At 36.6% G+C, this 27,891-nt stretch overlaps 1 protein-coding gene and 1 long non-coding RNA gene across 10 annotated transcripts in view; one reads left to right on the forward strand and one right to left on the reverse strand.

The window, feature by feature from the left end:
- The first annotated feature begins 6,133 nt into the window (after positions 1 to 6,133).
- LOC123387012 lies at positions 6,134 to 27,891 on the forward strand. The gene is made up of 4 exons (XR_006601337.1): positions 6,134 to 6,482; positions 22,546 to 22,799; positions 25,249 to 25,366; positions 27,625 to 27,891. It is a non-coding gene; the product is annotated as an uncharacterized LOC123387012 (long non-coding RNA).
- ETV1 (ETS variant transcription factor 1) overlaps positions 16,574 to 27,891 on the reverse strand; it is a 249,818-nt gene continuing 238,500 nt past the window's right edge. For all 9 annotated transcript variants that reach the window (XM_013051702.2, XM_013051699.2, XM_013051701.2 and 6 more), the window contains 2 exons: positions 23,947 to 24,048; positions 16,574 to 19,413 (listed from right to left, as the gene is read on the reverse strand). In XM_013051702.2, coding sequence (XP_012907156.1) covers positions 19,192 to 19,413; positions 23,947 to 24,048 — 324 coding nt within the window. In that variant the 3' untranslated portion in view covers positions 16,574 to 19,191. The remainder of the gene's footprint in view (positions 19,414 to 23,946; positions 24,049 to 27,891) is intronic.

A 27,891-nucleotide genomic window follows, 5' to 3' on the forward strand; every position in this document is an offset into this window, starting at 1 on the left:
CTGAGGACAGGAAGATGAGTCTAGGATCTAATTCTGCCTTACCAAAATCCCATGGAGCAGGACAGGAGTTTGGCAAATAAAAATGTTTTATGACTTCAAAAGAAGCTCCAAACTTCTGTCTTCCAGAACTGTGACCCCCAAAGAGAGTCTTTGATACTGCATCATAATAGGAAAGTTGCAAGAAGAATTATAACTTGTCCATTTGGGGTCACAAATTCAACCTTGAATAATTTTAGTCAAGGGAATGTAATATTGTTTTTCTTTTTCTTTCAACTTTTTATTTGGAAATAACTTCAAATCTCATAAAGGTTGAAGCAATATTATAAAGAACTCCCTATTTCCTTACCCAGATTCACTAACTGTTAACACTGGGTCACATTTTTTAAATTAGCATTGTGTGTGTGTGTGTGTGTGTGTGTGTGTGTGTGTGTACATACTTATGTTTCTAAACCATTTCAAAGTATGTTGCAAAAATCATGCCTTTCCCCTTCTCAGCATTCATTTCCTTAAGTACAAAGGCATTTTTCTGCATATTGCAGCACAATTATAAAAATCAGAACATTTTACATCAACAGTGTACTACTGTATAATGTATAGTCCATATTCAACATTGATAGTCTCTTTGTATTTAACAAACTTTCCAATGTTGGGTAGTTAGGGTCCTCTTTTTATTACACACTAATTTTGATCCTATACCTTCTGTATCTCTATATTCTGTAGTAGACTATTTATTTTCTGTATCTCCAATGTCTTATCGCCTTCTTCTATTTCTTTTTCTCATTTCTTCTCTGTATTGCCTCCTGGAGGTTCAAAATACAGTTGGTGTCCCCTCCATCTCCTGCTGTATATAGCTACACCACTGTGTTTATCTCCTTCTGATGCCGACAGCTAAACCTGTGTGGTCGGCATGGACTTTGGGATTCTATGACTCTATGGACATAAGGTGTTATTCACTCTAAGAAAAAAGAAATTCAGGGGCATCTGGGTGGCTCAATCTGTTAAGCATCTGCCTTCAGCTCAGGTCGTGATCCCGGGGTCCTGGGATCAAGTACTACGTCACGCTCCTTACTCAGCAAGGAACCTTCTTCTTCCTCTCCCCCAGACTTGTACTCTCTGTCACTATCTCTGTCTCTCTCTCAATTTTAAAAAATTCCTTCAGAAGTAGAAAATAAACAATGTTCCAAGGTTTTCACCCAAGTTCCTCCTAAGCCAGAGTATATTTACATCTTCCTGTAGGTAGAAATAAGTCAATTACCTGAATATTCAATAAACCACCCTGAACTTTCACTTACCTTAACTGAAAAAATTTCATTGATTTGTTTTTGCATGGTTACCTTTTATTCAGGAATATGGCTTTGTTATTTTCTCTAAAATGACCCTGACATGATTTTTGTTGTTAACTTCAGCAAAAGTTAAAATAATGGCACAATTGCATTTCCTGTGACCTAGCCCTTTCACTCCTAGGAACTTAACACATTCTCAAAAAATGACAAAATAAAAATACAAAGATAGTCTGTCTGAAATTTATAGTAATGCAAGAAAATAAAATAGAAGCAAATAAATGTCAAAATTGGAAAAAATAGTTAAATAAACCATATAACATCTGTACAATTAAGTGTTATGTAACTTTTAAAAATCAAATGTACAATAGTACTTAGGAATACAGACAATTGTCCAGGTAAACAAATCAAGTTATAAACTGGTTATTCTCTGTTACTCTAATTACTCTATATTAGGTAACAAAAATTGGGATTAGATAGATTTCTTACTCTGCAGACATAAGGAAAATGGAGTTAAAGAAAAAATTAGAAATGTTCTTAAGGGAAACTATAAACAAAATATATGGAGCCCCAAAGACTGTTTTCTGGTCCCAAATCAGTCTTGATGCAATGTCTTCTACATTAATAATCTTTAATAATATTATACATTGATAAGACTATCTCCCTCATGACTGCTTCCCTGTCAAATACAGAACTTCCTTATGTCTAGCCTCTGTGCCTTTCATGCCAAGGATTCAACCCAGTACCTTACTAAACTCAGTGAGAGAGCCAGATTCTCTCGGAAGTGTGTATAATTTATATATATTTTTTTCTATAACCCATCACTACTGGTCAACTCAAAAACTCTTTGTCCTAAGCATAGTGGTGAAACAAGGAACATAAAAAAACTCTCCCTTAGCCTTCCTCCAGCCCATAGGCAAAGTTGGGGTATCTCTTACACCAGAAACAAAATGACTAAGTTCTCCCAAAGCAGGAAACATTGGGCACAGCATGGGCTCTGCAGTTGATTATACTGGGCAAGGTAAAGAAGAGCATGCCCGGTCTAAAACACCCAGTCAACACAGTGCAGGACGATTCTGTATGTGGCTTTTATCCTCTGCTTCAAGATGATAGGTGCAGAGGATAGTAACAGATTGGTTTAATGCCTTCCTTGAGCCACATGCAGAGGTAGTGAATCGCTCTAGACTGCTTAGCTCATTTATAACCCTGGTCTTCTTCATGTTTATACACATAAGATATTTGGAATTCCATGGCCCCATCGTCCTCGTGCCGTGTTTATCAAACTAGAATTAGAACATGATTATTCAATGTTTGCTTGATGTTTTATAAGTATATTTTATAGAAGGTCAAATTTAAACAACTTATTATTTCAATTAGTTGGGACATACTAATACAGAGTATTGATAAAATGACCAGGAAAATACATCTGAAGGTAAGTTTTAGATTTTTCAGAGTAAATGTGTGTACAAAGGGAACAAAGGCTGTGTTGGATCATAATTGTTGAGTTAGATTGTAATTATTGAGCTTTGTTTAGAACACATTAAATTTGAAAGACTTGGGGTGCCTGGGTGGCTCAGTGGGTTAAAGCTCTGCCTTCAGCTCAGGTCCTGATCCCAGGGTCCTGGGATCGAGCCCCGCATCAGGCTCTCTGCTCAGCAGGCAGCCTGATTCCCCTGCCCCTCCTGCACCCCTCTGCCTGCCTCTCTGCCTACTTGTAATCTCTGCCTGTCAGATAAATAAATAAAGTCTTAAAAAAGACTTGTAGAATATCCAGTTTGAGATATCCAGCAATAAGTCTGAAATGAGGATTTAGAGCTGGGGTTAAGAATTAAAGGTTTAGAATGAATCAGAGTAAGTAGTGATTGGAACCATAGGCTGCAAAGAGATACTCCAGAGAGAATACATAAAGTGAGACTAGAAAAAGGCCAAGGATGGGCACCAGATCAGAATCAGAGAACTGAGAGGTGTAACCAAAAAAACAGGACAGAGGGGAACTGACAGATGTAACCAAAAAGGCAGGACAGAGTGATAACTCTTAAAAACAGAGAATGTAGCCAACGGTTACAACAAGGTTTGTCTCTAAGTCTCACTCATGCCATCCTAGATCTAAATATCTATAAATACTAGCAAAATATTTATCATAACATTCTGGCTCCATGCAGAGGAAAAATTGCCCATTCTGTTCTGAAGTATCTGGGGCGTGACAAGAAGGTTCCTTCCAGTTTTCCTGTGTGTAGCCTACATGTGTACATGCATTGACTCTGGCTGTATCAAACTTTAGGTCCCATTATGATCCTTCCTGTTCCACTGGCAACTGCTCACCCTGATGATGGGCCCTGGACAGTTACTCACTTTATTTTGGCTGTTCTGTTCCTCGTCCAGCCCCCATCCACTCCTATTCATGCTGCAGTACCATCAGACCCCCTATCTGGTTTCCAATGGCATCAAAAGTTTTTAGCTATTCTCTTTTTTCTCAATGCCAGTTATTCTAATACCCTAGTTATTATACTATGCTATTATTGGGGCACGTATTGCATGAAGCACTGGGTGTGGTGCATAAACAATGAATCTTGGAACACTGAAAAAAATAAAATTAAATTAAAAAAAATTTGCTCTTTTAATATCCTATTTCCAATCTTTTTATGACCTATACTTAGGTCATGGGTCACAGAGGCCAGATTGATTCACTAACTAGCTAGCACTAGATATCTTCAAACTCTACTCAAATAAGGTATGAAGGGTCAGCTCCAAATATACTCAAAGAGAGTCTATTCAATAACGCATAAAATGCGTTATTTTTCTCAAGCTGGAAGCCCTACACCTCAACTCTGGAATCTTCTATTAGAACAGTTTGATAGATCATGATGGATACAGAATGAAGGCAAACCTCCACCCCACCCATTCTTCAAGCCCGTGCAGTATTCTACAATAAGTTGCAACACTGAGTAACTTCAAAATAGACCTGACCATCTAGTCTCTTCTGTAATTTATAAATGAGCCAGGATGCTACTATTGAGCTGATCTGGGGGCAGAATTTCAAAGACCATCTGTTAGCTTGTTTCGGGATATACAAATCTCTGGATATACAGATCTCCCTGTTTAAAAGCAGTCTCTCCACACCAGGGTACAGCTGTTTTTATTCTAGACCAAACTTGTACACAGAACCTTCCCATCCACCTTTTCTTGGCTTATTTCTTTTTGTCTTTAGGAATGTCATATTTTAATATCCTTGAGAGCAGAAATGAAGATGAGAACTTTGTATTCTCCGCAATTTCCCTGTACATTTAAAATAGAAAAACAGACAATAACATTGAATGGGGGACAAGGAGGAACACAAACCTAGGGCCCTTCTCTTAGCTTTTCCCAGAGGAACTCACAGTTCCTAGAAAATGAGGCTCCAGGGTCTAATTACAGTCCTTTTCCATCTCTTGTGTCAACTAATTGCATCCTAATTGATCAGCCTGCCTCCACTCCTAATACGCCCCAATATAGCCTACACGTATCTACAAAAGAACATTTTTAAAACAAAAATATCACTTTTCACCCTTCTGCTTAATAGTCTTTGATAACTCAAAGCTGACTTTCTAAAATGTGCTTTATATTAAGAATCACTGGATTCTTATTTTATTTTATGATTTCAATTAGCATACAGCAAAGTTGACTTTTTTCTTTTGGCTTATAGTCTATGAATTTTAACACATGTCATTGTAGGCAAAAGAGTGGCCCCAATTTATAGGCACCCTGAACCCTTCATCCTGCCAGAGAAGAATTTCACACTCTGGTTTCAGCCTCTCTCAATAACCTCAACCCCAGGCATACTTCCTCCTATTTTCCATCCTATGTAAGGTCAACAGATCACCTATAGCAGAATCATATGACATTAGGATTTCAGGACCCAATCCAGATCTATTAAATCTGAAACTCAGACATCTTTATTTAAAAAACAAACAAACAAAACACACAGCAACACAAGTGATCCTACCCTACTGCTAAAGAACCTAGTTTCAGTAGGTGAAAACATGGAATGGTTGTGGTGTTCATCCACGGTGAAGGTATAATCACCTTGGAAGCTTTATGTGAAAAGAGCATGCACCAGCTCTTTTGGTGTGTCGCTGGGAACTGGGAGACTGAAGTGCATGTCTTAAGAATGTTTCCCAGAAGATTCAGACAGTCCCACATTTTCTTTCTTTCTGTCTCTTTTTCTCTCACCAGCCATTCCCTATTATCTACCTGAAATTGTCCACCAGATTTATGTGCTTGGGCCATACATCATTTCATCTATAAAGATGTCTCCATATTCACATTCAGGAAAGATTAACTGCTCTCATAACTGTACTTAAATACTTATTAGATATTTATAATACAAAATTTCACATACTGAATTATAGTCAGTGATCTGTTTCTTTCTTACTTCCTAGACTGTGAGTTCCTCAAGAGAAAGAGCTGTGTCTTCTTCATTTTTTTGTCATCTCCAGAGCTGGCTCAATAAGTGTGCTGAATTACAAATTACATGTTTTATAAACACAGCAAAACAAATACCTCAGTAACAGTAACAGGAAAGCCAGTGAGATAGTTTCTAGTACAGTGATTTTAATCTACTGACTCTGGAAAACAAAGCAGCTCTGTTACATGTTTTCCCACATTTCTTACTATGAATATCAGTATAGTAACTTTCATTTCCTTTAAACGTGTCACTTCCACTGTGGGAAACTTTATGATAAATTTCATTATTTTCCTTGAAATTCAAGAATAGTAAGGAGCAATGATAGTTTGTTTACTCATATTAAACATCCCTCCATGCAGACAGGTTATATATTCCCACTTTCTGGAACTCAAGAATGGCTAAGTGACATCCTTTGGCCAGTGACTATTAACGGAAGTTCTAGTGTAAGTTCAGAGCAGAAGCTCCAAGAACCAGCTGATGGTTACCACGTTCTTTGTCTCTATGCTGTAACAACTGTCAAAGTTCTAGCTTGCAACTCCACCATTCATAGGAATTCTGAAACAGGACTGCAGCTGACCCACAGTGGGCATGTAGAGAGAAAAAAACTGTGTAAGCCACTTAACACAATCTGGAATAAACTGGCTGGCACAAGGCTCTTCAGATATTGGATCCTTGAACAACGACAAGCACCTGTGAGTTCCCCAGCAAGTATAGCAATAAACCTGAATGTGGAAACCTTAACCATTGAGCTAGTTATGGTGAGTGTGCTTAAATTTTTTTGAGCTTTTGAGGGTTGGGGGTTACATTAGAGGCACTTGGAAATGTGTGTGTTGTGTGTGTGTGTGTGTGTGTGTTGGTGTTTGGCTGTCGTGGTTACTGGAGGTCTCACTGTCATGTGGTGCCTTAGGGGTTCCAGATGCTACACGTCCTACAGTTCTTGAGAGTCTTGTTCAGGAACTGTGTGGTCCAAATCTCCAACACTGCTCTGGTGGAGAGCACTGGACCACACAAAATACCTAAAAACATGCAGGTTAATTATATTGAAAAGGAAAGAGGAAAGAAAGAAAGAGGAAGAAAGAAAGGAAGGAAGGAAGGAAGGAAAGAAAAGAAAGAAAGAAAGAAAGAAAAGAAAAGAAGGAAAGAAAGAAAGAAAGAAAGAAAAGAAAGAAAGAAAGAAAGAAAAGGAAGAGTGAGTGGGAGGAAGAAAATGAAAGAAAGGGAGAGAGAGAAGGAGGGAGGGAGGAGGGGAGAGAGGAAGGAACAAACAAAAAGAGAGAAAGAAGAGAAAGGAAAGAATGACAGACAGACAAGGGAGGGAGGGTGAGAGAGAGAAACATGCAGATTCAATAGTGAAGTTTTCAATGGATAAATGAAAAGTGGGTGGGTATATTAGAATATGAATTTTTATTCAAAGAGATTATTTAATCTGTTTGTCACAAGGATTCTGATATTCCTGACAACACCTTGTTGAAAAAGCCGTTGCATTTCTAATTTTACAGCATATTCTTAAATCAGTTCTTTTATCAAAGGGTGAAATTTGAAGACTGTTTCTCAGACATAGAGTGTCTCCCCCTCTCAGGATCTTCATTTTTACTAATGGGGCCATGCATTTATTTATTATCTTTTTTTTTCCAGTTAGGTGTTTTCCTGCCCTTTATAAAAGTATTTATTCGCTTCTGCTACTTCCCTTAACAGATGTTACACGTCTGCGGACAAATGTGATCATCCCTTCCCCTTTGAACAATATTGTACACATCCTGATCCTTCACCATGAGCCTATCCTGGCCACTTGATAGCCATTTTTCTGGTGGCTAGACTATGATTTCCCTCTGTACCTTCTTATTATCCTAGAAAACCATGTTTCCAAAGGCGATACATTCAGTCTTCCAGAAGGGACTTTAGCACTGTATTCAGAAACTGATGCATCCTTTTCAAACCTACATATTAGATCCAACAGCACGTTACAGCTCTTGGGGGAGGGCTGATGTGGTAAACTCACGTGTGTGTTGCTGTTCCCTGTCGCTTTGCTGCAACTTCCAGCCTTACTGCTGACTTTTCCCCTTGCCTACTCACCTGTGTGCTTTGCATTTGCCATAAGCATTTCTCAGCTGGGGAAGGGCCCCACGGTCATCTTACTGGCCTCCCTGCTTTTAGCAATACTTCCTAACTCAGTATCAGCTGTGAATTTCACTGCAATGTTTCTAGTCCTTTCTATTGATTTAATTAGGTGTCGTAGTTAACTTGCACCTTGAGGGCAGTTTCTATCTTGAGGTCCACACACCATGGGAGAATTCAAGACTCCTGAATGCTGAAGAGTCAGATGACCAAGAGAGTCTGCGCTAGTTTCTTGGTGGTTCTTTTGTTTAAAGCCAGGCAGATTAGGTGACGAAGCACTGGCTCGTCCTGAGACACAGAAAAAAGATCAAATGACAGGATCGTGACAGAATCTTAGAACACTAAGTGAATTAAATGATCCAGGGACATAAATAACTGATTTCAAAAGCAACAAAAGTATTTGAGGTCAAATCTATTTTCTCCTTCCCCTAAATCTGCATCGATTGTATACATTGTCTGAAATCATGGGGTGCATGCTGTATCATTTATTCCGTTTCTTTTTATCGAGCCTGAGAAAGCTGTGTGAATGTTAATATGTACTGAATAAATCTTGTGATCACTGTAGCACCTTATAATGATGTGTTCCCAAGCTGCCATATCACTGTTGATTATTACTTCTTTTTCTTTGCAATCCTTCATTTAATTTCCACTCCTTACATCGGTGTTAATATTCCTGACTATTTGAATTCATTTTTGAGTTCATGAGATGCTGTATCAAATGTTTTGCTAAAATCCAAATGTATTACATTTGCCACATTGCATTCATCCACTAATCTTGTAATTCAATAAAAAAAAAAAGCAATTAGATTTGTTTGGCATGATTTGTTCTGTGTAAACCCATGCTGCTTATTGCTCAATGGTGCTTAAATGATAAGTAGTGCTCAATGCAAATTTCCTCATCTAACTTCTCATTTCAGCTCAGAAAAGTCTATAGTGTTTTTTGTTTATAGATTTTTCTCCTGGCACATAGTTAGTTTCTAAGTCCTAAACAGCAGAGAACAGCAAGAACATACCACTTCTTTTACAGCAACATTTTTCTTTTTTTGCTTTTCCATTGCTTGTTTTTCCCATTTATTATCCCTACATTTTCAGATTAGATTTTCATTCAATTTATTATGTGAGCAATCCCTTTAGTCCCATTTTCCTATAACATCTTTCGAGGAAGGTGGTAACTGGGGGAGGTACAAGAACACTATGAAGAGAATATAATTTATTTCAAACATCTTTGAGAATAAAGGGCAATGCCTTGGTTATATTTATGCAATTGTCTTTACCCATATCATTCATGTAAAATAAGAAAGAGTTGTCATTTAACTCTTAAGTCTGAATCTCATACTCAACGGATGAGAATTATTTCATTCTAATGGATTCTTTCCATTTCACTTGATCATAACTTGAATATTTGCTATGTACTGAATTGAATCCTCCCCCCCAAAAAAAGAGGTAAGTGGTGTGCTAACTGCAGTTCTTTGGAATGTGATCTTATTTGGAGATATGGTTTTCACAGCTGTGAATTAAGTTGAGGTCATGAAGGTGAGCCCTAATTGAATATGACTGACATCTTTCTGAAAAGAAGAAATTGGACCAAGGGGCAGAAGCAGAGGGAAGACAATGTGAAGAGATACAGGGGGAAAAGGCAAACCATAAGCCAAGGAGAGTGTCCTGGAATAGGTCTGCCCTTTGGAAAGTACCAACCCTACTATCACCTTGATTTTAAACTCCCAGTCTCCAGAACTTGACACAAAACTTCTGCTGCTTCAAGTACCCTGTCTGTGCTATTCTGTTATGGTAGCCTAGCCAAACCATAGACTACCAGCCCTGTATCTGTATTATTTTGTTCTCATCATTATTCCTCTTAGATGATACTTTTCAAGAACTTGGTAAGCATCCCCATTTCTTTCTAATCACTGCTTTTATGCCTATGTATACCACATGAGCAGCCTTTAAGGTCCTGTAGGAATCAAAGAGCTCTTGAAGGAAAGGGAAGAACAAAAGGGACATTATATTCAGCAGTTTTCCCACGCAGAAGGTGAACGATAATATTATTTTTAGGGGCTGTGAAACCCTGGACACCCAGCAGGCAATTCTGTTTCTTTTTATGGTAGATGACTTGAGGGAATTACTTCTTATCAATTGCACAAGGGTTTGATGGGGCCAGAAGAAAGACTCCACACCCTTTTACAGGCAAGGAGTAAAGACAGAAACCAAGGGCCAACTCTTGAGTTTTCTCTCCTGGACTCTGAATCTTAAATAAAGTGGTGTTCACATGGGAAGATAGTTTTTGTAATAATTGATCTCAGTAATGGTGATCTGAAAAGATTTATCGTTATTTCTTGCTACTAGGGTTTTTTTTTTTTTTTAAAAAAACCTAAGTGCTTTATCATATCTATTGGTTTTGACATTTAACTATCCTCTACTAAGCTCCTTTCCACTTAAAACAGGTAGAGCCACAGCGCATTCATTTTTATGAGGACATATCTAAAGTTCATAAACCTTAAAATCTGTCCAGCTCAGCCCCACAGGTACTTATATAGATGCCTATGTCCTGAATGCTTGTAAACTTCTACATTCCTGGACTGATAAAATAGAAGATACTGGAATATAAAAAAAATTAATGTTTTGATAAATATTATGAGTCATCACAGATATAGAGGGGAAGGGGGTTAATTTTATGGGGTCCAGGAAAGATTACCTCAAGTATATCTGTCTGGGAGGGACAGTGTGATGATTCAATCACAAAAAGTCATCGTGCGAGGCAACCCAAAAGGAGCGTTCTAATCAGGCCTTCTTATCTATAGGAAAAGAGCGAAGTTATTTTCCAGAGTTTGAGAGTGAAAAGTGGGCACTGTTAAATAATATGCAGATTCAATAAGTAAATTGTTTCAGGCAAATGGGGAATAACCCAGTATCTCAGGGATTCTTAGGTATCCACCTATGAGTTCTCTGCTATAAAGCAGTTAGTTACTCCCACTGCAACTTGAGGGAATGCATCAAAGACTGGAAATAACTTTGTGTTAGAAGACTCTTTATTCATCGCTATTGGCCTTTTAAAGCATCAGTGGTAGGTTGGGGACAGGAGACATTTGTCAGGGTGGGTAACAAGGGAAACTACAGCATGTGCAAAATGGGGCCTCTTGGGTTTGAAAAGCACCTCATCAGTTGGTTATCATTGCTTGGAACCATCAAACCTTCAACCGTAACTAATACTATGACCCTTTTAGACACGGTGACATATCCCAGTGTGTATACATACACAGTGAGTGGGCATTTAATAAACATTTTTAATCAAGATGTTCAGGATAAAAGAAGTTGAGAAGTTACAGTAGGCAGTCTGCCCTGTCTTGATTTGTAAATTTTGACCATCCTCCTGCTTTATGGGCCACATTACGCTTAGTGACAAATTATTTATTTTCATTTTATGGTAATAGGCAGGATTGAATTTGCACACTAATTATATTTAAAAAGAAAAGCATCCCTCCTTCCACTGTCACTAACATTCTTAAGGCCACTTCTTTACCATATTTCTTTCACATAGAGTCTGTCCATTAAACAATAGATTATTTCAGCTTAACTGATACACTACATCATATCATTCTGTGTGTATGTGTTAGATTTACATTGGTTAGTCTTCTTTAGTTTGAGTGCAGAGATCACTTTTTATAAATCTGCTGTATGTTCCATATGGTCTACCTATGGAATAGGGCATTTAATTTGCAGAAAGTACACAATCAACTTATTTTATAACAGTGTTTAATACCAATTTGTGGAAGATTCATATCAGGGGATTTTGAGAGATTAAATCAATGGATTTCCCAACATAGAGCAAATTGGAATGAATAATCTCAAGTCTGTTCTAATATGAATGAATTAATATTCACTCAATGAATAAATCAGTATGCAGTGTACTTTTCCTTTGGGATCTAAATTATCCAAACATTTATTTTCATTTTTCTCCTTGCTTTGGTTTTAGAAATACTGCCTCAGGGTTTCTACATAATCACAACTTTTTTGTGGAAATAACAGCAAATTGTGCGGAAGAAGTCATTTTTCAGTTGATTCCATTTCATAATTTCCTTGATACTGAATTTCAGGAGTAAGCATGCAAAATAATTAGAATGGCAATTTTGTGTGTTATTTGTAACATTTACTATTTACAAGCTATTCATGAAACAAGTAAAAATCAACAAACAAAATTGGAATGTATCACATTTATGTCTGGTATATATCTAAGAAAAAATTAAATATAATAATAGATTATCTCTTCACATGCTACCCTTTCACTAATGAAGCAAAAATTTACTCCATAAGTGAATGATTCTAAACAAGCCACCTTAATATATGTTTTTGAGTACCATAATGCAAGGAATAGATTTTGAGAGGAATCTATATGAGATCTGCCAAGTCAGAGAAAAATATTCAATTTCTTTTCATTTAGAAAGTTCTTAGTATTTAGACTTAAGAATATGGTGAGAGAGTGGTAGAGAGATGCCTGTTTTATCTTGACAGCCTCGTTTAATTAATTAAATATTATTATTTAATCCACTAGGTTTATGAATTTAAATATATATACATATATGTGTATATATGTATATATATATCTGAAATTACCACTCAAATGTTTAAGCAAACCTTTAGTATGCTTGTGTTTTTATGATGTTAATCAAATCTGTCACTTCAAATTTAAAAAACACGAATGCAAAACAGCAGTTCACTGCTTGACATGGATTGTGTAAAGGGACGTTTTTTATTTGTTAACATATACCTACATAACGGAGTTATTTTCAAAACAGCCAATAAGCTGGTTATCTAAATGAACTTCTCTCCCTGCAACAATAATCGGGGCTTTGTAGACATAGTGTTTATGCATAATGTTTCTTTCTTTCTTTAATAAAGCCATTAAACTACAGGGTAAAACCAAGAACAACCTATTAATGAAGAAACTACAAGTAATGTGAATTATTAGAGAGCAAAAAAAGCTGCATATTTTACCTTTTTAATTTTTAAATATAACAAAGTATGTCCTGTGATATTTTTAATGATATTTTAATAAAAGGATCTAGATGTTTTAGAAATAGTGGTGATGGTCGCAAAACATTCTGCATGTAATTAATGTTACTGAATCACATGCTTAAAAATGATTAAAATGTCAAGTTTTATGTAATATATATTATACCACATTTTTTAAAAAAAAATTAATATTTATGATTAAGTATAAAGCAAAATACTTCTGCAGTAGTAAAATTAGGCTAGCATTTTAAATTGTAATTTAAAAAGCAGTGCCACCTGCATTTTTTTCTCTCTCATTTTTTCCCCCACATTTTTCTTTCTCCAGTTAAACTCATGTTACACTATAGGACAAGTATTTTTACTAACTATTTAAAAAAATTTAAATGTATATAAGATGTCACAGTCCCCTTTGCAGTGATAACATTTAAAAAAAAATCAAGATTTCCTCATCAAATAGTTTCTATGCTTTTAGTCCCACTTCCTAATTTAAAAATCTGTTGCTTCTTCTGAATCATGTAAATTCAAATTTACTGCGCCTTAAAAGTTTTCTGAAAAATGTATTACTTTCAGAAGTCCTGTCTAATAGCATAAATCATGGGGGCAGTGTTTACAACTTTCTGACGAATTTTATCAGTACATCTGTCTCTTTTGGTAGCATTAAGCTATATCCTTCTCCAGTAGGGGAAAAACAAAAACAAAAACACCACCACCAACAAAGTGGTACTTCAATCATTTTGATTTCTAAATGCTTAAAGACTTGGAAAAAAAAAAATCATAGTTTGATGTTGGCTGTGTTTAAATAGCACTTGATTTCTTTGTCAGATTTTTCTATAAAGACTATTCAAAAATGGTTAAAGAAATGTTTTAAGTAAGACTGTGTTTCAGCAAAATGTGAATCATTGTTACATACATTTTTAAGTCAGTAGAAATTTAGATCAAGAAAGTAGTTAGGTCCATGTTACAGAAAAAAAAAAGTAGATTTTATGAATTTGCCTGTGACCACATGACATCTTGACACAAGGACATTTTTGTTTTGCCACGAGCCTCAGCTTCTCCTCCACAAAGCCAATGAGTGACAGAAGCATGCGTGCTATCTGGTACGTGGCAGTCACTGAAGTGATATAGATAGCTCCCTTCTCTAGATTTCTTCCCATTTGCTGAAAGGATTAAGTGAAACAATGTATTAAAAGAGATTAGAACATAAAACTAGACAAACATTTATCTGGTGTCCTGGGACCTACCTTAAGGCAGAGAATGGTACATTGGAAGTGGGGGAAGGGCAGCAGGTTACTCAAGTGCCTTGGTCATACATCAAATGATTAAAATGATTCAGGTGGTTAGAAGCAAGTCAAAAAGTTAGGCAACCTTTATCAGTTTGAGATATTGCCACCATCCAGAGTGATCAATGATAATACTTTCAGTTTCTGGACTTTTATTTTAGATTTAAATTTTGAGCATATTTAATTTGCTATAATCACAAATTTCATACCTGTTTTCTCAAACTATAATTTCAATACACCCACGTGAATTAAAAATGTATTCCCCATAGAAATATAAATATCACTTTTGAATGGAAGTAAATAAGAATACTGGAGTCTACATGCGGAATAAAAACAAAAACAAAAACAAAAATCCTACCCTACATATGGATTCCTAAACCATATCTATTTTATATACCATTTAACATTCTAAAATCATTACTTCTATAAAGGTGTCCACTCTATTCTTAAACTCATTTTTCTATGATTTTTTAAAAGATTTTATTTATTTATTTGACAGAGAGATCACAAGTAGGCAGAGAGGCAGGCAGAGAGAGAGAGGAAGGGAAGCAGGCTCTAACCCTAACCCGAGCGGGGTTCGATCCCCTGAGCTGAAGGCAGAGGTTTTAACCCACTGAGCCACCCAGGCACCTCTATAATTTTTTTTTAATAAACAAATCTTTCTAAATGAGCCATATGTTAAAAAGAAAAAAAAAAAACCACTAAAGTCAAAACATGAAAATACTAGTTCAGTTCTGAGTATTAGGCCAAATTCCTCAGTACCATGTCCAACACTGATTATCTTCTGGAATCTTGGCTATTATGAAATTTTTATCACAACTGCTTAATATGTTCAATAGGCTTTTTTAAATTTCCTTTTATTATTTTGACCCAATTTCCTTCTTTCTTTCATGTATTTTTTTTTTTTAACAAGTCTATTTCCCATTCTTCATGTCAAACTACAACTGGAAAGTAGCTCACACGCTTATTTTAAATTTTACTTTTTCTCTTTTAAGATGCCCAGTACAAAACATTCAAATGACCTTCTCTCTAATGTTTTGTCATTATAAGCTCTGGAAAGTGTTGGCTGATAGACCAAGAAACTCATTTTAGAAACTCCCATGACCTAGTTAAATGCTATAATAGTGGGTAAAAGATTTCTGTTCTTGTCATATAAAGATAAGTTGACTCATATTTTAGAATTGTTTTGAGTAACAGACATACTCTATAATTGTTACCTAAAAAATAATGATCTTTTGCAGATGTTAAGATCATACAGTAACAAGTCATACTAGCACAAAAAGAAATTTATTTAAAAAATATAACTCTGGCTTGGACAACAGAATTAACTGTGCTAGTACTCTGTAATTATCATACCTTACTTTTTTTCTCTCATTACATAATATTTACATGAGGGGTTATTAGATAATGTAAAAGCTTGATGTGATTACCGGATGCTGTGTGGAACAGGTGAACTTTAAAAGAATGCTTTCAGTGCCATTTCTGGGAAGTAAAACTATTACAATGGCAAACAAAATTGTTCTTCAGTAACTTCAAATCCTACCTCCATCAATAGAACTTTTTTTGCCCAAGTGGAAACCAATCCGTGTTTTCACTCCTGTCTTTAACTACAGGACAGACTGAATAACAGCACCCTCCTCACGTGCCCCCACCCCGCCAACCCCCGCCCCCCCACCAGCCATGTCCTGATCCTGGCATTCTGTGAATGAGACTGATTTTGAACATATGATCAAGTTAAAGATCTTGAGAGGGAGAGATTATCCCAGGGGGACCTTAAAGGCAATCACAAATGTCCTTAGAAGAGGTAGGGAGAGGAAGATTTGACTTTAGCAGACAAAAGGATGTGACCACAGAAACAGAGGTTGGAGTGATGAAGCCCGGAGCGGGGGGCGGGGAGCCAGAAATGTCAGCAGCCTCTATAAGTGGAAGAAGTTAGAATGGGATTGAATGGGATTCTCCCTTGGAGCCTTGGAAAGGAATAAGCCCTACACACACTGATTTTAGCACTTTCAGACTCATTTTGGATTTCTGATCTTCAGGACTATAAAAGGATACATTTGTGTAGCTTCAGACTATTAACTTTGTTATAGAAGCTACAAGAAGTTAAAACAATCTGTACAAAGGAGATTCAAATAAATGACCTCAAAGATCCTTCTAGGATTTGAGAGAACTGCTCTACACTGTTAGCTTTGTGGATTTTTATTTTTCAGCATTCTTCATAGACATAACTTATGAAGTCATTTTTCATTAGTTATTTGGGATATAATCTTTGATTCTTTGTTGGAATCAGTCTCTTGAGTAAAGCATGTCATCATCAGGAGGCAGCAAACATTAGGGGAGAAGTTTCTTTTAGTTTATTTTATCAAACTGAAGGAAAATATTATATTTTTAATTAGCTTTCTATGTTTGAGTAGCCAATTCAATTAGGAATTCAAAACACAAGAATCTTGCAGAAATCAGCTGCCAGATTTATTAATCTATCTGAAAATAAAACCACAAGCGAACAAAAAGTAGAATAAAAACAGAACTTTAAAAAAAGAAAAAAGAAAAACCTTAGAATACATTTCGGAAGAGTTTATAATGCAATGTTTTGAACCCTTCTGTACTGGAAATATCCTTAATGTTGGCCAATTACTCATTTTGTTTTGTGAGTCACTACCTTAAGCAGAAAAAATTTGTCCTTAAATATATAATTAATACCAGTTCTTCCTCTGATCCCTTAAGATAAGTCATGGCAGAATTCTTCCCCAATGGGAAATTAGAACAAGAATTTTAAAAAGAAAAAAGAAAAAGGAAAAAAAGAAAAAGAGGGGGAAAAAAGAATCCTCAATACAACTTTATTTAGATGGTATTTTAAAGACCCACTTTTAATTTCTCTTTCAATTCCTCCCAATATGGTAATACTCTTTCCAATAAATCTTTAGTTGAATATTTTAAAATTTGTTTTTACTCTAAGTGCTATAAATGGCCACATGAGCATAGTGGTGGGGAAAAGTTCTCATTTTTAAGGCATACTTATTAGCCCATAATGGGCCAAATGATATATAATGTATATGCAGAAACAATCATTGAAATCACAGGTTACATACATATGCTGAAATTAAAAATAGGCCTTTTTGTAGGATTAAATGTGAGTAGTGTTGATTATGCATGTGGGTTTCCCAATAACTGTTCAATTTAGATACACGAGCTGTGATCTGTGCCACGCAGGAAAACGGGTAGCCCGGAAATCATCTTTTGACAATCTTTCCTGTGCTCATCAAGAAATGCTTTAATATGTTCATTCTAGCTTTGTGTTTAGGATTTTTTCTTCTTTAACATTTCACTCTAGGTGCTTAAAACATGTTGTTCCTCTGGGATATTGATGGATTGAGCAAAATTCGGGCTTCTTTTTTGAATGGTTTAGCAAGCTATTCAAAGATATCATAACACCATTCACTTTTTTTTTTTTTGTCCTAGGTGAATGAAACAACTTAACTTGCTTTCAATATTTTCTCCAAATGCCAAACACAAACAAAACAAAAATCTTTGAAACTTTACATCTTTAAGTCTTCTTTCAAACAATCCAAACACATTTACACAAGTGTCCAAAACAAGATGAATATCAGTGCCAGCACTATGTCATACAGCAACTTCCTTGGAGTCTTTGACAATTTGTAAATAATTTTCTATTTCACCAAAAGTTACAAAAGATTCCACAGTTTCCCTTAGCAAGCTGAAGCTTACTCTTCATTTGTCAATGTGCATTAAAGCTGCTTAGAGCATAGCATGGCGTAAGCTATTTTTTAAGCAATAAATGGTTTGAGTCATCTATTTTGTCCTGAAATGCTATCTGTAGTTAACTGCATTGCTTATAAATGGTCATAGTAAATTCAGCATGAAAGAGAATATTACAGAAAAGACAGCAGCAGAAGCACTAGCATTATCTAATATTTATATATGTTATCAACATAACACAGCAGTAAAAGGTTTAAATGCATATCAACGGGTACCATGTCTAAAAATTACTATAGTACCTATTTAGTGTATTGGATATTTTTCTTAAGGAGTGCTTGCTGTATCTAGAACAGCGTAATATGTGATTTAGTACAGTTAATTCTTATCGATTAAATAATGTTTCTTTATGTACTGAAGGAAGTGAGATTTTTTTTTTTGCTTCATTGTGATCCCAGATTTAACATTTAAATGAAGATCTCAAAGAATCATGACATATCATTATTTAACTGAAATGGGCTTCAAAATACTTAAACGACAGTATGATTTGTATCTGAACAGCAAGGTGGCACCAGGTACACGGAATGCTACTGGCCTGTGACTCAGTTTGGAGCCAGAGTCCAAAATTTGTGCCCCTCATTTACAGTCATGGTGATCACTCAACTGCAGAGAGAAAGACCCATTTTATGGTTATCCTCTGTGAGTCAGAGAGAAAGCAAAACAAAACAAAAAACAGCAAATGCGATCTCTAAATACCTTTTTACAACAGGTGCAAAACCAGTCATTTCTAACAATTAAATTGCCATTTACAGTAGGTTTTTTTTGTTTTTTTTTTGTTTGTTTTTTAGTTTTTTTGTTTTTGTTTGTTTTTTGTACACCTTGCAGAGACTCAGAAGTGATAAGGGGAAATGCCCAAGGCAAATAGTCTCCAAGTGGATATTTACACAATGTGAATTAACTGTACCATAGATACCCAGAGAAAATGAACATTTTCTTACGTTGTTAGGAAATCAAATAAACATGATATAGCTTCATCATACGTAAAACCTGTAAGACCCCATCCCAAGCCTAAGTAAAAAGTAATCCCCATGTTCCCCGACCCATTCACCCATTATCTTCCTGTTACACAGAATAAATGTTTAGATTACTCCCTCCCGCCCTCAAATAAAGTGCGCAGTCCATGGCAGACCATAGAATAATGCAACAGGAAAGCCCCTTTTTGTGTATTATTATTTAAAAATAAAATACAAACAACAAAAATCAAACAAAGATTGAAGAGAACTCGAGAGATTCTCCGCAACCTGCAGAAAGAGGAGAAACGAGAAGAGGCCCTGCGTGACTGTCCCTTGCGTTAATACACATAGCCTTCGTTGTAGGGGTGGGGGTTGCAGCAGCCCCCTTCGGGCATGTAGGCCATGCTCTCGTCAAAGTGAGACAGAGGCACCGTGTCCTCCTCATTGATGTGACGTTCCATGTCCGTCTTCAGCAGTGGGCGCTGATTATCTGGGAAGGCCATGGAGAAGAGAGCTTCTGGATCGCACACAAATTTGTAGACATATCTCTCTCCAGCCACCTGATGAAAACAGGGAAGAGAAAAACCCATCCTTATGTATGGTGAGGAATGTTAACTAAGCGCACCCGGGTGATCATGTCATGATATATACAAACAGTGAATCGCTATGTGGTACAATGACACAGACATAAGTTTTTATGTCAATTAACTTCAGAAGAACCACAATTTTCATCATCCCCATATGGGAAAGAACGGGGAAAGAAAAGAACAAAAACATGGTTTAATAGGTCAGAAAGCAGCCAAGTGTTAGCAGATATCCATAAAAGAAAGCCCTTACTTTGTGGAATAAACTTCAGTTCAATAGAAGGAAATGTGACCTTGAGTAATGATTGACCTTGAGTAATAATTATATTAATTCCAGACACAGCTAGAAAGCTTAGTAGTTTGCTCCGTTTTACTATAAAGGTAAATTTACACTGGTATTTATGTGTGTGTGGGGGGGGAGGGGGTCGGTGATTTCATGCAGGCATCTCACATTGAATTTTTTTCCTTTTTGCTTTAAATTGTAATATTATTAAAAAAAAAAAAAACTGGACCTTTAAGGTGAGTGTCTCCCTCTTAATATTACATTTCTGAAACTGTAGAAAACCTAAACTTCCAAATCTTAAAAGAAAAATGTTCTGGGTTCCTAATAAGGTCAGACTATGACTCACTGGTTCACAGGGTGAACTGGTTGTTTCCCCCCCCCCCTTTTTTTTTTGACATTGTGTATTCTCATCTAAAAAAAACAAAAGATGCATAGCCTTATTTAAATGAAAGATGGATCAAGAGGACAGCATTATCCTGGATACATCACTTTTAAAAATGAAGGCAAGATGCATTAGACAGAAGTTAAGGATGTGTGTAAAGTGTCAAATTGAAGTAAGAGGTGTAAAAAAGTGAAGGGAATTTAAAATATACAATACATAGGGAGGAAATGAGAAAAAGAAATGTGACAGCTGCCTGAAATAAAGGAGAAGTAGCATAATTTGTAGGGAATGACATGTCCCAACCTTAAATTCTGAAGACTAATGTTTCTCTAGGAAATTATAAACAATTGAGTGAAACAAATATACAAACCCCCCTCCATTAATAGATAAAACTGAGGCTCTCAAAAAAGCAGGGGTGGGTTGGGGGTGGAGAGTGGCAGAGGGTGTGTGTATGAACACAATTCTTTGTACTGACATTGAGGTAAATCTTCACATATATGCAGAGATTAGTAATTTTAGAAAGGTGAAAATTATTCAATGCCTCTCAGTTCCTATGTATCAAAAAAAAAAAAAAAGGGACTGCTAGTTGCTTTGTGTAGAAGAAGAATGTTAAGTTCTTGGTTTATAAACTATCTGTACATGTTTGGAAAATAAGAATCAACCACCAAAGAGTGCGACTCTTCTGGACTCAAGATTTAGAACACTGTTTCATCCTGGATGTTTTACCTTGTAAGAGGAACCAATTTAGAGACCCCAAATAACCTAAATATTCCTAGGTTTGAAAACAGTGAACACTTAGACATGTTTCTTAAATCAGTCCTCAGTTTCCCTTTTTTAGGAAAGAGAAGTGGGAACGGCTCCTTTGGAAAGCCTCCTGTAAAACTGAGATGGAAGTCTCCAGTACATTGCAAGGCAAACAGAGAAACTGGTGTAAATTTATTTACTTTAGGCCCTTATAAAAAGGAAATTAAGTTCATGAAGGAGAAACTGCCACAAAAGTAAAAACATGCAATATCAGAAACAAAGCTAAGACATAAAATCCTAGTTTCCCTTTTTTTCTTTTTTCAAAGCATTTTGAGAAAAAAAAATAAATGGCTTGCATACTTTAGAGCATTTAATAATCTGCTTTGTTTTGTTTGGAGCTGCAGAAAAAGAGGTATTTGCTTTGGGCTACTGGTAGCTTTTTTTTATCTAACCTGTTGCTATTGGTTATAATTAGAAATGATTTCATAAATCACTGTGGGGAATTAAAATGTACAGCATCCAGTCAAGATTATAAAATCTCTTAAGGAGTCTGTCTTAACTCACAGCTTCCTATTTTTCTTACAAAAAAAAATTTTGGAACTACTAGTCTATTTATTGAACTATGTTAAATGTCATGGAGTTTAGAACAAGGGCTGATAATTACCAAGGGAGATAATGTCTTTCATTATTAGTAATACAATTACAATCTAGAAAATGCTGTATATTAAATATACTCAAACCACAATGCTGAGATAGATAAAACGCGAATTTTACAGGAGAAATGAATCAGAATTTAACAAGCAAGTATCTTTTGAACTGTGCTTTGAAAGATTAGATATTTAAATTATGTTAACTTTTTAAAGCTCAGAAGTAACATAAAAAACTGGCAGAAAGTTAAAAATTATACATTAAATCAAAAGAAATAATGATTTCTCATTATATCATCCACAAATAACTACTGTTAAAATATGTGCATAGATTTCTCTAGGTATTTCTAAGTTTTGAAAGAGAAGGTCACACATCCACAGTCTAAAAGCCAAACTCCATTATTTATCTCTTTCAGAACTACTGAAATAAGCAGGGTTTTTCTACATGTCCATTTGATTATTTTTATTTCAATTTCTAATCCTTCCATTTAATTGTCCCGAATATATACCACATACATACATAATTTAAGTTTATAAACAAGTGTGGACATATAAACATTTCCCCTACACACTGAAATATAAAATTGTACATCATAGGTTGCTTTTATTTTTTAACTTTTTTATTTTTTTTAAGGACAGCATACTTTCCCTCTGAGGGACTCTTAGAATTTGCTTTACCATTAGAATGGTACCAATATCAGGTAAAATCACAAGGCAAGACACTGTACAGAGGGAACGCTATCCATCAGTGAGGCTATGAGGGAGTCACAGGTGTGTCAAAGAGCAGCAAGTAAAATGGCTCGACACGTATGAAGACAGGGAGTAAATATGTCTGTAAAGATTGTAAAAAGCCTTCCTTTTTTTGTGCTAGTTAGAAGTAGATTTCAATTTCGTGTATTTCACCATGAAACAACCTATGCTTTCTTTATGATGCAGCGACACCCCAAAAGCTCTGTCGCATACATTTTTCTAGTCTATATTAGCTGATACAGAAATAGTTGCAAATAGTCTGTTTTACCTTATTTTATTTTATTTTTTTATAACAACAACAGCTTTATGAAGAACAACACCATTTAGCAAGAGAGGAAGCTGTCCAAACGGTGACCCACCACTGAGAAGGTGGCATGCAAACCTCAATCCTGCCTGCATTTTCTTTGACAGCTACCCCCCAATCCCCCCCCCCCACTGCCGCGGGGACTGAGCACCTAGGGCACCAGCCCACTCCACGGGTCCCAAATCAGCTAGATGGTGACGGAAATGGAAGGAATGGAACACATTGGAAAGGATTTGGCTGCAAATGGGAAAGGTGGGTGAGGAGGAAGGGAGGAATTAAAAAATGGCCCTGGGGATGAGGTGGAGAAGACAATGAGGCAGGTAGGTAAGGGTTATGCCTTGAAGGTGAGATTCCAGGAAATAGGAAATGAGTAATGAACTCAGCCTTCTCAAGAATCTTGGGCATTCTAACTCCTGAGCCGGAAAGCTCCAGAGCACGGATTCTGTTTGGTCTAAAAACTCCAAGATGCTGTTTCCTCCATTCTAGTATGTTTCACATAGCTACTGGTCTAGTTTTTCTTGGCATAACTCTAGTGGTATAAAAATAGGCCACCATCTGCAATATATACCTATGTTTGTGTCTGCCCGATGAACAAAAGAAGCAAACTCAAACAGTAATGTTCATAAGCGATAAATCATAAACTTAGTTCACAGTCTAGACAGCTGGAATGAACACACAGTCAACACTGAAGGAGTAACAATAACAGATATCCGATGTTTTTTCTTTATTCATTACCTTCTTCGAGAATTTTATATTTTGTTCTATGTGTATTCCATTTGTTTTATCTTAACTTTTTTAAAAGCCACCTTCAAATATTAAGAGAAGCCCTTGTGAAATAAAATACATGTAACGTAACTTCGTTCACCAATGAAATAATATCAAATTGTGATTTTTGGCAAATGGTTTTTAGGTAGCTAAGCTGTCAACCAGTAAAACCAGGCAAGACTTCAGACAAGAAGAAAAGATTTTGCAGGAGAACAAGGAATGTTCTGAATGTTTTAAGAATCAGAACAAGGAGGGTGAAAGTAAGAATTCAGTTAGTTTTGGAATCCATAAACAAAAGCATTTCAAAATTATGTAATTGTGGAGAATGCAGCAGACTATTGACAACTTTGGGAAAATGTGGAACTATTAGTACTGAAACACTTTTTTACCAAATACGGTAAAGTTGGGACTTCCAGAAAGTCTACTGGTTTCTGTAAGGTATTATTACCTGGGTCTATAATACCCATGAATTTATAACTAGAAAGGCTTCTCATACCAAAACCAAGAGCTAAGCATATGTTAAAATGAGTGAAAACCTTGCTTCAGCAATGCAATGATACGTGGCTTTTAAAGTATGACATGCAGATTAATGTGCAACATTTCAATGAATTTTAATGCTGTTGTAGCTGCTCACCTTTTGCATGATTCCTTTCTCATAATAATAGCGAAGCGAACGGCTAAGTTTATCATAGTTCATAGCTGGCCTGTTTTTCTGAATGCCCCAACGCCGGGCCACCTGCCACCAATACAGAACGACATTGTAGTGTTAAGTATTACCTTATCAAGATATTTCATAAAACATTAGTGAATTAATCCATTACTTCCAAATCTTCCAAACACATCCAAATTAAAGACAGAAGTAAAGACGCAAAAGCTATCATGGTCTGAATTTTCCTGTGTCCTGGTTTGCTTTTAAACTGGGCGTGCAGTGATCATTCTGAAACTTCACAATAGAATTCTTTGTCACTATTGTTTTGGATACAAAATTAAATGGAAATAAGGGGATGTGTTTACAATGGGAATGAACAGGCTGCAATTCACCAAAATGAGGCAAGTTTCCCATTCTGAGATATACTGCCTCTTTTCTCCTTCTTAGTTTTTCTGATAAAACCTATAGACCAAGAACAGCTTAGCAATCTCTTTGTAAAGATGTTTTCTGAGATTATGATAAACTAGAGAAAAAAATATCCTGTTTGAGACCAAAGAATGAACAAGTGGCACTGTATGTGTACCAGAGAAAACAGTATACAAATTCATAATCTGAACTGCAAATAATTTTTATTGCCCGAAGCAGCATCAGAATAAAACTGTAACCAATACTGAACTGGGGAATTAAGCATTCATTTAGAGAACAGTAATTGGATACTAAAAATAAGAAGGAAGTGGAAAAGGTCACCAAGAACACGAGTCCACAAACAAAAATCTCTAAAGCAGAATGTCCACTTTGTGGTTTGGTGAAAAATCTCAGAGCTTCTGGGGAGGTGGGTTTGGAGGAGTAACTTAGCTGGCACAGCGGCATTTTTCAAGGAAACCTCCCTCCTCGATTATACGTGCCCCCTCCCCCAAGCCGGGGCTGGCTGAAGCCTCACACTGAACCGAGTAGCCTACTTTCGCCACCCCAGCTAAATTCAGGTTCTCAGGAATTTCCATATTTTGTTTGTCTGAGCAGAAACTGCAGCTGTCATGCATACCTAGGCAACCCCAAGAAAAACATGATCTAATAGGGTTAGGGTTCTCCTTCATTTCTCTGAAATTCCAGGTCGTTGCTGTCTCACATAGCCTAAAATAGATTGCTTTTCAGAGAGAGCGTTCTGTCGCTCTCCACTTTATTAATAATTACCTTTCCCTGGGGTTTGTTTTGTCTTTTTTCTGTCAAAAATACTGATCCTTGCTCTTTTCTTCCTCCCTAATTTGTATTTCCTGAATGAGGATACAGTGTAATTTAGCCCCCATGCATCAGTACAGCAGAGATGTGACGTAACAGGAACATGACTACGCATCCTGTCACCGCAGCAGGCAGCTCTGAATTTTCCAGAGATAAAATTCATTTTAATGTAAGTGTTTGAAGCAGTAGTGCAATGGGAGGGTGGCAATAAGAAATGAAAGCCATACTATCGAAACAAAATGTCTTTTGAAGAACCTAACAATGGGCATCAGCAAATCTTTAGCAGATTAGGCAACTGAACATGCTAACCTGGAAGGACCATGGAAATAAACTCCTAATATTACCTTAAATTAAACACCAGTTTCTGATACCTTTTTTTTTTTAAAGATTTTATTTATTTATTTGACAGAGATCACAAGGATGCAGAGAGGCAGGCAGAGGGGGGGAGCAGGCTCCCCGCTGAGCGGAGAGCCCGACGAGGGGCTTGATCCCAGGACCCCGAGATCATGACCAGAGCCAAAGGCAGAGGCTTTAACCTACTGAGCCACCCAGGCGCTCCTGAATACCTTTTCATTTATAAATGATTCTCCTCTAGAAATTTACTAGGGTACACCTAGAAAGTAAAATACTTGCAACCAACTTTAAGACAACCCTGTGGAGGGTGCCTGGGTTGCTCAGATGTTAAGCATCTGCCTTCCGCTGAGGTCATGACCCCAGGGTGTTGGGATCAAGCCCTGCATGGGGCTCCCTGCTCAGCGGAGAGTCTGCTTCTCCCTCTGCCTCTCCCCCTGCTTGTGTATGCTCTCTCTCTCGTAAAAATCAATAAACAAATATTAAAAAAAAAAAAAAAAAGACAACCCAGTGGTGAAGTCTCTAGGGAGAAAACGATGATTTTTTTGAGACCATAAGCAGTCTGACTTTTAGGATGCCAGTTAATTCTAAGCACAAGTGGGTATTAGATATTTTTAAAGAACAGAATATATTCTTAGAGCTGTTTGGGTTCATTCGATGTCACCTGCATCATAAAGGGAAGTGGGACACAACAAAATGCCTGTGAGATGCAGACAAGTTATGCAAGGTAAGTTCTAGAGATGTAATCTACCATACATGCCCACAGTTAACAATACTGTCTTGGACACCTAAAAATTTGAGAATAGGGCAGATCCCATGTTAAATGTTATTACCACAATAATAAAAAAGATTGAAACTTAAAGTCAACAGATGATACAACTAATTTCCAGTTGGTAGACACCTACCAACTGAGAAAGCCCATTCAGCCCTCATGTGTGAGCCACCCATCACTGCTCTCTCCTGCACCGCTAAAAGCCAAGGCAACATGCTTAGCATGGAATGGGTGAGGTGGTGGAACACTTCCAGTGACTTCTAGATACCCCTTCAAGTAAAAACTTAAAACAATTAGTGAGGAAACTGAAAAGGTACCTGCACTATAAAAATCTCTCTTGGGGCACTTGGGTGGCACAGTCGATTAAGCAGTTAAGAGTCAAACTCTTGGTTGCAACTCAGGTCATGATCTCAAGGTCATGGAATCAAATCCCATGTTGGGCTCTGGCTCAGCATGGAGTCTGCTTGTCCTTCTCCCTCTGCTCCTCGCCCCCCCCCCCAACTCTCTCTCAAATACATGAATAAATAAAATCTTTTTTAAAAAATCACTCTCACTGTCAAATGAATTAGGTTGGAAAATGTAACAGTTCAAGCATTAACTGATTTTTAAAAATCATGTTTGAATACCCAACATAAACCTGGAGACCACAATCAGGTCCTGGTTATCAGACTTCCTGGTAATTCTTCTAGCTCATCAAGTCTGAATATCTTTGAAAGACTTTTTCTCTGAGTCATAGAGATGCTTTGCTATGTTAATTGTTCCCTGAGACAATTCCCTAGGATCCATGATTAATTTGAAAATAACATTTCATTATCTCAAATATCTCAAAAATTTGAGAGATGTTAAAGAGCACGTGCTGGCTAATGTTACCCAAACACACTGAGCAGATAAGATAATCAGCAGGGGACGACAGTCTCACACAATATCATTTTAAATTGCAAAATGAAATAAAAAGAAATGAGCCAACGAGTTATCTCCTATAATGTTGGCTTCTGAGCACCTTCCAGGAGCCATGCTGACAGAGACCCTCAAAGAGCTCCTATGCAGTACAACCAGAAGGGTGACAGTGGGCCACAGAGGGTGAAGAAACTTCACAAAGACTTTCCAAAGAATAAATTTAAATGGCACAGCCATTGCCTAATGGAAGCCATTCCAACGGTGAGTAGAGCGGCATTAGAAATGTGATGTTTCATTTTGAACAAAAGCCTTAGAAGGCTTAGTACTCACTGAACAATCACTGAATTAGTCACTCTTTGGAAATGGTCTACTAACTCTGAATCACCTGGCCCTTTTTTACTTTATAGGTCTTCCACAGAAAAGGAATCTAAATGTTTGTCATTCTGAATGACATACGGCATGTCATTTCAAGATATAACAGCATGTCTTTCCAGCATTTAAAAATCACAGAAATTCAGAATCTGATGAAGTTAATGGACATCCGTTCAAGTCTTCTTTTCTACTTATTCAACCTGATCATCATGAAAGTCAACAATTGCTAAATAAAGAAGTTAATTACGTTCATAAGGATTTTATTCTTCCGAGATCAATAATGACCAACATAATTCCATACT

The sequence above is a fragment of the Mustela putorius genome, unplaced genomic scaffold (assembly GCF_011764305.1).
Source record: "Mustela putorius furo isolate JIRA1106 unplaced genomic scaffold, ASM1176430v1.1 tig00003845_pilon_pilon_pilon, whole genome shotgun sequence".
Lineage (NCBI taxonomy): Eukaryota > Metazoa > Chordata > Mammalia > Carnivora > Mustelidae > Mustela > Mustela putorius.